Raw genomic sequence first — 14,643 nt, 5'->3', positions numbered from 1 at the left:
TGTTACTCACAACAGTGTGCAATTCAAAACTCATGAATTGTTTATTTCTGGAATTTTCCATTTAATATTTTCAGACTGTGGTTGACTGTGGGTAACTGAAACTGGTTAAGGGGGTGGGGGGCTACTGTACTCTTTTTTCCTCATTAGTTCCTAGACACATACTTGTTCCTAGCTGATGTGAATTTGAATATGGGACAGTTTTGTTTTGCCTTAAGTGTAGAAGCATATATGCCTAGTTTTCAACATTTAGCCTCTTCTGGCAAATGTTTGTGAGCATTGAGCATGACTGCATTTTAGCACAGACAGAAGGATAGTAATAGCCCAATTGGTTATTAAATCCAGCAAATATTTATTAATTGTATACTGAGCAGAAAGCACTATGCTATATATGAAAACTTATTGGTGACTCAAGGAGCTAACAGTCTCGTAATGGATAAAAACTTGATAAAAATTAGACTATAAAAATTAGACTGTAAAGCTAGTGTATTAGTATTAGCATCTTAATAGAACCTTGAAGGATAGTTAGGCTAGTTTTAAAAATATATTTTTTGTTTGTTTCTAATTAAAAACTGTGCTTATTATTAACAAACTTAAGCATTGTAAAAATACATACTATCTGTGATAAAAGTCTTCAGGAATACCCAGCTCCTGCTAGTTAACCATTGTTAACAGTGTGATATATAGCCTTTCATGTCTAATGCTTATACAAGGTGGGGCAAAAGTAGAATTACAGGTGTGAGTAATGTGACAGAGTTCATTCTTGTATTATTCTTAATTACTGTAGTATTTTTTCATCTGAACAACTGTAAACCTACTTTTGCCTGCCCTAACAATATTAGCATATTGTTGTTTTAAAAATTAGGCCACGTATCTGATTTTGCAAATGTGTTGGATAGTTGAGTTTATGATTCTCAGTATTATAACATTGATACCTATGATTTTTTTAAATTCTGTTTTTTGTGTTCTTTTTTGATGCCTAAGATTTTGATAGAGAACAGCAGTTTTGCTTAAAGCTTGAATAAAAATAAATTTATGCATTGTAGAAATATTTAAAGTCTACTGTAATCCCCTTATCAAATGCTGATGAACTAATTATACCTGATAGTAAATTGAATATACCTGATAGTATCTTGAATATACCTGATAGTATCTTTGGATAGGATGTGTCCTGTGGTTTGAGAGTAAATTATTTCGTAGTGAACATGGAGTTAGTGAAGGCTTTGGAATTGGGGTAGGTAGGCACCAAAGGAAAGGCCACTGACATTTTGTTTTCCTGCCATACCCAGCTAGTTGTACTTTTGTAGAGTTGCTTACAAAGTACTCTTTATAGTAGGAACTACTTATTCAAATGTTGGTTTCCTTTTCAATCTAGGTAACATTGTACAACACTGATCAGGATGGTAGTGATAGCCCACGCAGTAGCCTTAACAACAGTCTCTCAGACCAGAGTTTGGCATCTGTTAATTTAAACAGTGTTGGAAGTGTGCATAGTTATACACCGGTAAGTCTTGATGAAGTCAACTTCTTGTTGAGTACTCGTTTAATGCTTAACACTAAACCAAACAAATTGAAATGCCAATAAAAAGTGAAGATGTGTACTTCTCACTAATCAGTTCATTAGCTTAGATAAGTAGAGCAGATTTCTACCTTGCTAGTGTATTAATTGTACTTACATTTTACCAAGTTAAATACAAATATGTGGTTGTGTACTATATATTTTGGTTTACTTTACTCCATGTGTTCTGTGTCCAAGTGATGATCAGTCGGTATAGGAGAAAGATTATACCTCAGTCTAGCAAAGCTAGATTTGATGATATTTTACAGTCCTTGGTAAAAGAGCCTAGAGGATGTATGTGTATATCACCTCATTTTCCAGCTATAGATCTGAGAAGGAGATTCTATAAACCTCAGAAGTTAGGATGACCTGGTACCAAATTGTTAACCAGTTTTGTAGTTTCAATTTTTGTCTAGAAAACAGAGTTATGGGATAAAGGGGCCTGTGTGAGTATTCTTGCTTCTGAGCTGATTTGGTTACCTATTACAAGAACATGGCCCTTGGGTTATCTGATACTTCTTTTCGAATCATCTGCCAACTATCCTCCCCAGTAGACAGTACAGAGCCCAAGAGCCAAATCACACTGTTATTGGTATAAATTTGATGTCACCAGATCATCCTCACGTGAGGATGAGTAAATACTTAAAAACTTATACAGGACAAAGATATAAAGTGGGTGGTGGGGGGACTGAAACAAGAAAATAACACAAGGGAAATAAAAACTCAGAGCAGAAGTAAAATGTCCATTGAATGTAGGAAAAAAGAAACATTATTCTGCAAAACTGTTATCAGTGCTCTGGGGAAAATGGAATAGTATCCTCCCAAAATGCAGAAGAAACAGTTAAAGAAATAACAATTATGTAAAAGAAGAGAATAGATAGGGAGAACTGAGAATTATAGGTGTCCCTGAAGAAGAAACTAGAAGAGTTGTACAGAAGCAGTCTTCAGAAGAATAGAGATGAAAAGAGCTTCTGAGTTCTTGGAAAAGGTAATGGGGAAAAAAGCCTATATCTAAACACATCATGTCAGATTGTAAAGTTTCAGAAGTAATCATTCATGTAAATACTCTGGGAGAAGAAATGAGAGACATTCAGAGAAACACAAATCATACTTATCTTCTGTAATACCAAATGCCAGAAGATAATGGAATACTTTATGCAGAATTTTAGGGAATAGGTTTAGCATTATAAATACTATGCCCATCCAAATTCTCATTCATGTATGAAGCCAAAAGAAAGACATTATAGAGAGCTTATAAAGCATTCTACCCTTGTTTTCATGTGCCCTTACTGAAAAAAAATTTTCATACCTGATCAAGAGGTGAATTAAATTAAAGCACTCAGTAATGAGAAAATCATGATATTAAATGACTATTTGGAGCATCGAAACAAACTGTGCAAAGATTTAATGATTTTAAGTAGCTTTGAAAATAATTTGAATGTAGAAAATCTTGAAACCAAAAGAAATTAAAGAGCACAGAGTCCCAATATTATATCACAAAATACAATAAGACGAAACATTTTAAAAACATTTATAGAACTAGGTGGCAGAAGTAAGAACAAACATGTCTGTTGTGCTAGTACACGTAAGAAGGTTAAACTCCTCTGTTAAAAGTTAGACATTGTAGCCCAGCCGGTGTGGGTGTGGGTCAGTGGTTGAGTGTTGACCCATAAACCTGATCATGGTTTGTTACCCGGTCAGGGCACATGACTGGGTTGCGGGCTCGATCCCCAGGGGTGTGCTGGAGGCAGCTGATCAGTGATTCTCTCTCATCATTGATGGTTCTATCTTTCCCTCCCTCTTCTTCTCTCTCAAATCAATAAAAAGTTAAAAAAAAAAAAAAGCTAGACATTGTAGACTGTCTTTTTTCATTTAACAACAAGATATCAAGCTGGTCATCAAGCACTCCTTAAACAGCAGTACAATTTCAGCTGCTGGTTGGGCTTATCACATGTCTGTGGATTGGGCCTATAAGGAAACAGTGAGCCCAGATGCATTGAGACAGTTTTATTCCTTATACAGACAGAGTAAGCCACATCAGTATGGTATCACATCCCATAGGACAACCCTACATCAGAGAAGCCAGATGACAGACTACATTTGTGGTGGGTCACTATAAGTGGAAGAACAAATTCTGTACTGCAGCTATGCAATTGTATAACTTGTAGCTATACCCTGCGGCAGGGGTGGGGAACATCCAGCCCGCGGGCCTTATACGCCCGGTGAAATCATTTGGTCTGGTCCTGCCAAGGCAACCGCAGGTGGGGCTCAAAATTCAATAAATCTTGGAGGCTTTTTCATGGCTAATTTTTAAGTTGATAATTTTGTGTGGCCCGAGAATGATGATATAAATATCAAAATGACCCTTGGCAGGTAAAAGGTTCCCCACCCCTCCTACGGGAATAAAGTAGATAGTCCCTGGCCTCAGTGGAAACAGGGAGACAGTTGAGAAACTGTCTCTGAGCACCTTGCTGCAAGATGGAGAAGTCGACAAGAAACTGCCCCATGGCTGCCTCCTTAAAAATAGGATGGTTGATGAGAATTTGTTCCTCGTAAAACCGGTCATCATCCCATGTTTCAGGATAATCACAGTGTTCACTAAACAAATGGTAGTCTGTGACCCGTTGATAGTCTTTAAGAGATACAGCTGACCTTTTAATTTTTTTTCTTTTCTAGTTGTGCTCTTTTAAAGATAATTCTTACTTTGTAAATGTTTCTGGTGCTTTTCCCTCTCCTGCATAGCTCAAGCCGTTGATCTACAGTGTGGGGCAAAAGTAGGTTTACAGTTGTGAATACATGAAAGTTTATTCTTATATTATTTATTAATTATTGTATTTTCCATACGAACAACTGTAAACCTACTTTTGCCACACCCTGTATTCTGTTATTGTCAGAATCTCCTTTGTCTTTTACCCTTCATTTCTCATTTCCCTTCAGTTTTATTTCATTTAGGGAAAAAAAAAATTCCCCTAAAAATGATGAGTTAGGTGTATTGAATGAAGTTCCTTGCTGCTTTGGGCAGTGCCACAAAAACTGATCACAGTACTCACAGAATTCAAATTTAAGTATTTAAAGATTAATTGAATAAATGAATAAGAAATGTTAGTAGTTTCATAATATAGTGGCGTTTGAGGTGAAATTGCTAATGTAGAAATCAAGATGAAGATTCTACAGAGACTGGCTAGGCTTAGCTCATCACTTATTTGTATGCTCTTGGGAAGGTTGTTTACCTTCTTTGAACTCTTTCTTGTCTTCTGTGAAATATGGAGGGAGGTTGGATTATATTTTTGTGGTTCTTCAAGATCCAAGTTAACAATTTTGTGGTCTGTACTTTTTATGTACACCCCCAACTTAAACAGAGGATGGGAAAGCCACAGAAAGAAGTAAATATTTCCTTTGGATTCTAGAAACTATTTTAATATTTCCAGTGATATATTTTATGTAACAAATCAATTCTGATATAGAGCTACTAAATTAGTAGTATTTTTCTTTTGATGTTAGGTAACAAACCATCCAGAACCAGTCTCTCAGTCATTAACTCCTCAACAGCAGCCACAGTACAACCTTCCAGAACGAGATAAACAACTACTTTTCTCAGAATATAATTTTGAAGATCTCAGTGCCTCATTTCGGAGCCTTTATAAGTCAGTTTTTGAGCAGTCACTTAGTCAACAAGGTGAGTTGTTTTTTTTTTAAATACTTGTAAATTTTTATTGTAAAATGTTCTCTTAAGAATTGTTTTCACTTAGCAGCTGTTATATTTCCTTGATCTTAGAACATTATCATGATTAGAATTGAATGCTCTGTGCGCCTTTACTATGCTCTGCATATATTTGTATTGTAGCACAAGAATGGCGGGTAAATTTCACCTTGCCTGCCTACTTTACTTGATCTAGTGATGTCGTTCGTAGAGCTGTGTTGAAGAATGCTGGTACTGCATCTGTGCCAAGTGATGATGTCTTTCATGTGAAGCAATGTAGTGGTAGATGTTGCACCACAGAGTAGATGTACCTTGCTTTTCTGTTCTGACTGGTGTTAGTAAAGAGAGAACTTTTGGAAAATGGTTGCACCAAATTTGTACCTTCATGTATGGCACTTATAGTAAGCACATTGGTTAGTGGTATGCTCTGGGTCCTTATTTTATACAACACAATTAAATTAGATTTTAATGCTGAAAGTGATTTGGGTTGAGATGCAGTATTATATCAACCAAATGCTACTTAAGTTGCTATTTTGTGTTACTGTATAGTTAGCTGTTGGTTTAATTTTAGTCAGAGTCATGGGATAGGATGAACATGTCACATTGTCTTTTTTCTCCAAAGAACACTAGTCACACATTGTTGGGAACTCTAGTGTTGAAGCATTTACTAGTGTCTTTGTTTGAAAGATTAACTATTTATACCTCAACTCAGAGAGTTTACCTATTTACAGCAGTGAACATAGTATTTTAGACAAAAATCCCTGTCTTTATAGAGTTTACATTTTAATACATTTGATTGTCAGATATTATGGTGAAAGTTAATGTTATGAATAATTATTACATATATCAATGAATATCAGTAGCTTGTATAGGAAATTAGTTTTTCTGTTTAAAGGAAAATTCATGTATTCTTTTAAATTTTATCTTAAATTTTCTATCTATAGAAAGAACTAATATAAGACTTTGCTAAACAGAACCAACCTTGGTGATCATAATAGAGAATTACTGACTTTGAAATAACAATGGTGACGATTTCTGAAGCCCATATGCTATTTCATCAAACAAACAAACAGAGCATTCATAGGAATTCTGGGTTCTAGTCCTGGTTCTATCATAAAGTCAACTGAGTTTACGTCACCTCTCTAGAACTCAGCATCCCCATCTGTACAACAAAGATTAGATTAGATCATTGGTTTTCGAATTGTTTTCTTTGGTGTCCTTGGCATTTGCTAAGGTCTTGGGTAACTGAAGTATACAGATGAAGAGGGAGACCTAGCAGGCTTCAGTCCCTGACTTCAAAAAAGGAAACTTTACATTTATCAGTTTCACATATTGGGCTTTTGAAAGATACTTTATTTCATTTTATTTAAAAATAATTTGGGATTGAAAATGTTGGTATGGATCATATCTGGATTCCCACTTAAAATGCTAGGACTTTATTGGAAATAGAAAATGAAATAACTGCTTTCTTTCACTTACTGTAATAACTGTAGATTCCCTATAAATGACAGTTTTCCAGGGCCAAGGCAACAACTTTTATTAACTCTTGTACATATAAAACCTTAACATACTAAGTTTTAAGATTATCTTACATTGTACTCTAATACAATTTTACTATTAATACTATTTACTATTAAGTATGAGAATAATTTTATTTTGTTTAAAAAGTTTGTTTCTTTTATTAACTGACACAGTGCCACAGGATTCTGTTTTTCATTTAGTAACATTTTTCGTGTTTGGTTCAGCAAAACATGGTATGAGCCATCCTTTAGTATATGAAAGTAACCTAGTTATAGAATCAAATGTTGCAATAGATTTATTACAATTAGTTGTACCTGCAAACCAAACATACATTATGTTTAACATTAGGCACTCTGGCATCATCATCATCATCATCATAACGACTAGCATTTACTGAGCTCGTCCTGCAGCCTGCACTTGCATCATAGCATCTTATCCTCACAACTCTATGAAGCAGATACTATTACCATACCCATTTATAGTTGAGGCAATTGTGGCTTAGAGAGGTTAGTAACTTTTCAGAGTTTCCAACTGCAGGGACTTTAATCCCTACTTTCTGGTGCTATAAAGTATGCAGTCTTAACCCCTAAACTGTGTCTCAAGAATGTTCCGTAAGAGTAACGAAAAAGAATAGTGGACATGGCTGTTTTATTTTGCTTAGTCTTTACTCATGTCTTAAGACTCAGCTCAGCTACTGCCTTTTCAGGGGAGGCTTCTCTGTATCTCTAGCTCCTTCCTATCTGTACAGGCAAGAAGCAAAGTTTCTATATCCTTGCTGTATACTTTTGCCTAAGTATTTAATGTCATTGCACATAATCTCTTTAAGCGTCTCACTTCCACTATACCATAAGCTACTGAGGGTAGGGAATGATGTTTCTTATTCTTCTTAGTTACAGAGTCCAGTGTATGGTGGATGTTCCATCAACACTTTTTTTCCCCCCCCTGCAGGGGGCTTTTATTGGCTTCCAAAGTCATCAGCACTTGTTAAACTGAACCAAAGTTGCCTTTTGACAGCCTATACCTTTGTTCTCTAAGTAATGTTGCAAACATTTGTCATAAAGTATAACTGCAATCTGATCATAAGTGATCTTGCTTTTTCTGACTGTTTTTAGGTTTGATGAACATCCCTTCTGAATCTTCCCAGCAGTCCCATACTTCGTGTTCCTATCAGCACTCTCCTAGCAGTACAGTGAGCTCTCACCCACATGGCAACCAAAGCAGCCTGTCCAACAGTCACGGCAGTGGCCTCAACACCACAGGCAGTAATTCAGTTGCACAGGTCTCGCTGTCCCACCCCCAGATACACACACAGCCGTCTCCACATCCGCCCCATCGACCACATGGTTTACCACAGCATCCGCAGCGTCCTCAGCATCCCGCACCGCACCCGCAGCAACACAGCCAGCTCCAGTCCCCTCATCCCCAGCACCCCTCTCCACACCAACACATGCAGCATCATTCGAATCATCAGCATCAGACGTTAACACATCAGGCCCCCCCACCCCCACAGCAGGTATCCTGTAACTCTGGTAAGTTTTTGTCTCCTGTCTGTGTTTGGCTAACTGTGAATTAGGATCTGTCCTTTGTATTTACTACCAACTCTCTTTTTATTTGTCTCATTTTGTGTTTCCTTGCTCTAATCCTGTAATTGTAACTCATTGAATCCATAGATTGATCTGGAGATTTTCTTGACTAAAATGTATTGTGACAATATAGGCAAATTCAGCAACCCTTGTAGGTTTTACAGTTTTATCTCTTGTTTTGTCCTTTTGGAAAATAAGTGTTTTCGTGAGTATAGTTGACCCTTTTACAATGCAGTGGTTAGAAGCTCTAACCAGTTGAAAATCTGTGTATGACTTTTGACTTCCCAGTCATCCCTCAGTATCCATGGGGGATTGATTCCAGGACCCCCCTCAGATACCAAAATCCATGGATGCTTTAAGCCCCTTACAAAAAATGGTATAGATCAGTGCATGCAGTTGGCCCTCCACATCTGTGGGTTCCCAACTAGGGATCAAAAATACTATCGACTGTGTATTTCTTGAAAATAATCGGCATGCGTGTGGACCCACACGGTTCAGACCTGTGTTCTTCAAGGACCAGCTGTATTTGAAAGAAGAATGGAATGCAGTCTTGTCTGTCTGCAGTCTGTTATGATTCAGTGGTATTAGAAGAAAGAGCAGAGATTTGAATCCTCATGGCTCTTAAGACTTTTGTTGCATTTCTTCTTTTAGTCTTATTTTCTCATCTGTAAAAATGAAAGTAAAATACACTCGCTCACAGTGTTGTTATCAGTGTCATATCGAGAAGACAAATATGAAATGCCTAGTTTAGTACCTTGTATTTAAGTACTCAGTGAATGTCTCCACTCTTCCTTTTTTTTGCTTAATTTTTGTCAGGTATCTCATTTTAGAATGATATATTGCAAAGGAAGAAAGCATTTTTCATATCCTGATATTTTGAAAATATTGCTCTTCAGATAGGTCTTGATGGTTTCTGGTGGATGCTTAACTGACATGACATTGCTTACAGACCAAGCAGTCTTTGCACTGCTGAGCTCTAAGGGGTATCACAGACATAGACAAGGTGAATGGGGCCCCTGGGAGTTGTGCAAAGTACAGGCTGCAAAGTACAGCCTGGCTGTCCACTTACCAGCTATATCACTGATAAGATTTTTATCCTGGAGGGACAATTGCTAAGTGCTAGACGGTGCTAGTTTTTATTCACCAATTAAAAATTGACCATTGTTTCAGGCAGTTAAACTATTGTCAGAGAAATGAGCTTTAGGTAATGTATACTGTCTCTTATATTCTGATTTTGCTTTAAATCTTAAATTTTTCTAAAACTGTCTCCTTATTTATAAAGTGGAAAAAAATATGTTTTTGGGGGTATTAAATGAGATAAGGTACAAAAATGCATACCAGAGTACTTGGAACTTTGTGAGTTTCTTTTAACAATTTATTTTGTTTTCTATTACTGATTCTAAGTAGAATAAAATCTAGAATAAAATGGAAAATTGGATATAGTTCCTGCCTTGATGGGCTGTCTCCTAAAATATCTTGAAGTTATTTTTAGATCTATGCCTAGAAGAAAAGGTGTATATATAGCCCCCTTTTGTAACTTTTAGTCACTGTTGCCTACTTTTTAATTCTATACATCCTTCAGAAATGTAAGCTTGTTTTTAATATGCTTTTGAGGATTCACTAATGATCGTAGAGACTGGGTATCAGTAGAAGGCTGTGATGCTCTGGTCATACCTTTCTATTTAAGTTTAATGATTGCCAGGGGAGAAAATAGTATAATTACAAGTGAAAACAACCCATGATATGCCCTTAATGGCCTGTTGAGGCATTTCTCACTCTTAAGGTTGCTTTGTAAGAAACACCTCTTGCTATACAATCTGATTTACCTCCCTTAAGTCAGTGCTTTAAGTCATATTAAACATTGCTTCTAAATGTGTACCTGGTTCAAAGTTATAAAGAACGTGCCTCTGAAGGTCACAACAAGACTGGAAAATGAACTTTATATGGGGGGAAATACTGATTTGTATAACTTGTCCTGCCTGGTCTTCATTTGTACTGTATAAACGTAAAGAGCAGTTACCAAGTTTGACAATTTTCAAGTTCCCAACTGGAGCTTAGAAGCCCTGGGTTCAAGTCTTAGATTCATTATAGTGACCTTGACTGCTCTGGGTTGAGCTTTTGTTTTTCCCATTTGTAAATGGAGAGAAATAATAGTCTTCCTATCTGTCTCACAGAGCAGATGGCCCCAACACATGATGCACATGGGTGTGAATCTGTTTGTAAAACTGGATAGGGACCTGCCACTGTCAGGAATAAGTTCAGCTCACTGTCTTCCCTTACGGTGTACTTCATACTTTCACCATCCAAGACTTATAGTGTTGTCAATATTATCTTTATAGGTGTTTCAAATGATTGGTATGCAACACTTGATATGCTAAAAGAAAGCTGTCGAATTGCTAGCAGTGTTAATTGGTCAGATGTGGACCTTTCACAGTTCCAAGGTGAGTATTGGTTCTTTCTGACATGTAACCAAATACATATCCAGTTTTCTCTGGTAGATTTTCTTTATAATAGAATTTTCTCTAGTTTATTTTTTTATAATAGAAATAAACATCTCCTTATATAGTGTTTTATTTGCTGTTGGTAGTATGCTTAAAAACACATTTTTGCAAAATTTATAATTAAGTCTTTTGGCCAGTTGAAGCAGAGGGTCACAACAAGAGTTCTGAAGACAATTTGGCCACATTTAAAAGAATCAGATTTTGAATAATTTTATGTCGTTCTTCATTTCATGGGCAAATCACTACCAGTGGAAATTTTGAGGGCTGAAAAAACAATTGTCTTGCTATTTTCCTTGCAATATTTACAGAACTGTGCTAACTGTCTTTCTCATGTTTTTCTCATAGGTTTGATGGAGAGTATGAGACAGGCAGACCTCAAGAATTGGTCTTTAGATCAGGTTCAATTTGCTGATCTCTGTTCTTCTCTTAATCAGTTCTTTACACAAACTGGCCTTATCCACTCACAGAGTAATGTTCAGCAAAATGTCTGTCATGGTGCCATGCATCCAACAAAACCCTCCCAGCACATTGGAACAGGTATGGGTTTAGTTGTCTTGATTTTCTCTTTTTCTCATTCATATGAAATTTAGTGACTCTCTGAGGCAGCTTTGTACATTGCTAATGGTGACAGTTATCCATTTATATTTTTAATTTCTAAGAAATGAATGAAAAGGAATGAAATCAAATTATGTATTTAAGATATATCTTAGAAAAATTAAGATATTATTTTTTGGTCATGATTTATATGACTGCTGTTTACAAAGTCTGTTGTAAACTTTGTGACCTTTTAAGTTGTCAAACAAGAACTAAAGGTCTTCAAGATACGTACATTTTTATAAGAACATAGTTATGAAGATAGATCAACTTAAATTTGTATATATTTTCAATGAAAATCTTATTTTGCATATCTTCTAAGAAAGTTAAAGAAAAAGTGAAAGTTTACTTGAAGAGTAGACATAATGGTATGTTTTACTCTGCACTCACAATTGGCGCGCTGTAGCTCCCATCGCATTTTCTTCCTTTATCCTTTATTCTTGTAGCCATCTCCTTTACTCTGGTATTAGTGCCTACAATTTTATTTTCTCAAGTTTCTTTCTGTAGACATTTAATATCCAAGTTCTTTCTCTCTGCATTTTAGTTTCTTGCCTCCTTTTATCCCCACGTTGACTTCTTTTCTGTATGTTATTTTTGTGTCTTTTGATACACTAGAAATCTTCTGTCATCTTTGATGCTTCCATTTTGAGTAGCTTACTTAACGTGAAACTCTCAGTGGCTGTTTGATTTTGGTAACTTATTCTATAAATTATACCATTTAAGGGCCTTCTTCAGTGCCTGCCATGTAGGACATTCTTAGTATTAGCTAAATTTACTCTCTGTGCCAGGCACTAACTTCATTTTTTGATAACTCTTTAGCTCCCCTCCTCCTTTTGTCATTTCTTTCTTGATACCTTCTTAATATATATTTTTAAAAAATTTTTATTGTGGTAAAATACCCATAACATAAAATTTACCATCCTAATCATCCTTAAGTATATAGTTCATCAATATTAAATATATTCATGTTATGTAACCATCACCACCACTCATCATCATAACTCTTACCATCTTATAAAGTAGATCCTCTATACTCGTTAAACAATACCCACCACCACTGTCCCCATTCTATCTACTGCCAAGCCCCTGGCAACCACCATTCTACTTTCTGTCTCTGATTTTTGTGTTTTTTTTTAAATACATCTTTATTGATTTCAGAGAAAGTAAAGGAGAGGGAGAGAGAGAGATGGAAACATCAATGATGAGAGAGTCATTGATCAAGCCCACAACCCAGGCATGTGCCCTGACCGGGTAATTGAACCCTGATCGCCTGGATCCCATGTCGACACTCAACCGCCGAGCCACGCCCGGCCGTGCTCTGATTTTTGATTACTCTAAGTACCTCATATGAGTGGAATCATACAGTATTTGTCTTTTTGTGACTGGCTTATTTCAAGTTCATCCATATTGTAGCATGTGTTAGAATTTCCTTCCTTTTTAGGACTAAATAATATTCCATTGTATGTATATACCACATTTTGCTCTTATCTGTTCATCTATTAGTGAACAGTTGGGTTGCTCCCTTGTGTTAGCTATTGTGAATAATAACACATGGGTCTACAAATATCTTTTTAAGACACTGCTTTCATTTCTTTTGGATATATACCCAGAAGTAGGTCATTGCTTTGTTCCTGATCTTAGAGGAAAAGCTTTTGGTATTTTCACCATTGAATATGATGTTCACTGTGGGATTTTTATATGTGGCTTTTATTATGTTGAAGTAATTTCCTTCAGTTTGTACTTTTCTCAGTGTTTTTATCATGAAAGGGTATTGACTTTTATCAGGTACTTTTTCTGCATCAGTTGAGATGGTCATGTGTTTAAACCCTTAGTTCTATGAATGTGCTGTACTACACTGATTGATTTTCATATGTTGAATCATCCTTGCATTCCAGGAATAAATCTCAGTTGGTCATGGTATAAGATCATCTAATGTGGTATTGAATCCATTTTGCTAATATTTTTTTATTTATACTTTTTCTGTACCTGACTATGTATTGGGCACTAGGAAGAAAGAGGTGACGTTAAAATAGCCCTTAATCTCAAGGAGCTCACAGCCCGATAGGTGAGACAGGTCTGTGAAGAAATACAGTCCGATGAGGACTACATTTCTACCACAGGGCTGTGGGAGTAAGACAACGGTCTTGCTAAACTGTCTTGGGCAGATAGAAGAGCTTAACAGAAGACATATTTAAGCTGGACTTTGCAGGATAAGTTGGATTTTACCAGACAAAAGTCTGATCACTTATCATCTCTGCTCAAAACCCTCATTGGTGCCCATTTTTCTTAGTAAAAACCAAAGTCCTTATTACTCTCTGAATTACTCTCTGACCACACACACACACTCACACTCCTTCTCTCTCTCTCTCTCTCTTCCTCTCTTCCCCTCTCTCTCTCTCTCTCTCTCTCTCTCTCTCTCTTCCTCTCTTCCCCCCCCTCTCTCTCTCTTCCTCTCTTCTCCTCTCTCTCTCTCTCTCAACATACCATGCACACTTCACCTTCCTTAGGGCCTTTGTACTTACTCTTTTCTCTGTCTGGAGTGGTCTTGCCCCAGTAGACCCAGGAGTCATGTCTTCATCTTATTCAAGTTTTTTCTCAAAAAATATCTACTCGTGATATCTTCCCTGACCATCCTATTTAAATGATACCTACTGCCCAGCAGCCCTTGTCCCCTCTCCCTGCTTTATTTCTCTCCATAGCATGTGTAACATACTATTTAATTTGCCTCCCCCTCCACCCAAGAATAAGCTCCAAAAAGATGGAGAGTTTTTTTTCATTTCTCTATCCCTGTTGGCTAGAGCAGGGCCTGGCACATAATATTTCTAGAATTTCTGGTCATTCAACGGATGTCTGCTTTCAATAAAGAAGTATATTTTGTGATTAGATTTTTAAATTCTCATAAGTATATTCTAAATGTTATAGGATCTCAAAAATCTCTGGAAACTGCATTGGAAGTTAATTTCTTGCTTAGAAAGTTTAGGTAGACTCTCATTGTTCAGACTGTAATAAGAACACGGGGAAAAAATCGAGTAGTAATGAAAATTTCTCACTGAAAGTTAAAGTGTTAGGAATGTGACAATTTCAAAAGTTAAGGCTATTTGTTTAATGTGGGTATCTATTTATTCACGTAATCCTTGTTTAGTCCCGTAATTCTCTAATTCCTACCCCCTTTCCTGTTTGAAGGTAAGA

The 14,643-nt window shown here is 36.4% G+C and overlaps 1 protein-coding gene across 5 annotated transcripts in view; it reads left to right on the top strand.

Annotated features, from left to right (window-relative positions):
• Positions 1-14,643, top strand: part of FOXJ3 (forkhead box J3) — a 104,789-nt gene that overhangs the window by 83,917 nt on the left and 6,229 nt on the right. For 3 of the 5 annotated variants that reach the window (XM_081144287.1, XM_081144286.1, XM_081144288.1), the window contains 5 exons: positions 1,373-1,501; positions 5,057-5,231; positions 7,889-8,305; positions 10,699-10,800; positions 11,206-11,397. In XM_081144287.1, the coding sequence (XP_081000413.1) occupies positions 1,373-1,501; positions 5,057-5,231; positions 7,889-8,305; positions 10,699-10,800; positions 11,206-11,397 (1,015 nt within the window). The remainder of the gene's footprint in view (positions 1-1,372; positions 1,502-5,056; positions 5,232-7,888; positions 8,306-10,698; positions 10,801-11,205; positions 11,398-14,643) is intronic. The other 2 variants (XM_081144290.1, XM_081144289.1) reach the window with 1 other exon arrangement.

Source organism: Miniopterus schreibersii (assembly GCF_964146895.1).
Source record: "Miniopterus schreibersii genome assembly, chromosome: 8".
Taxonomy (NCBI): domain Eukaryota; kingdom Metazoa; phylum Chordata; class Mammalia; order Chiroptera; family Miniopteridae; genus Miniopterus; species Miniopterus schreibersii.
The sequence above is the reverse complement of the archived record's forward strand: the minus strand, read 5'-3'. Positions and strand labels throughout refer to the sequence as shown.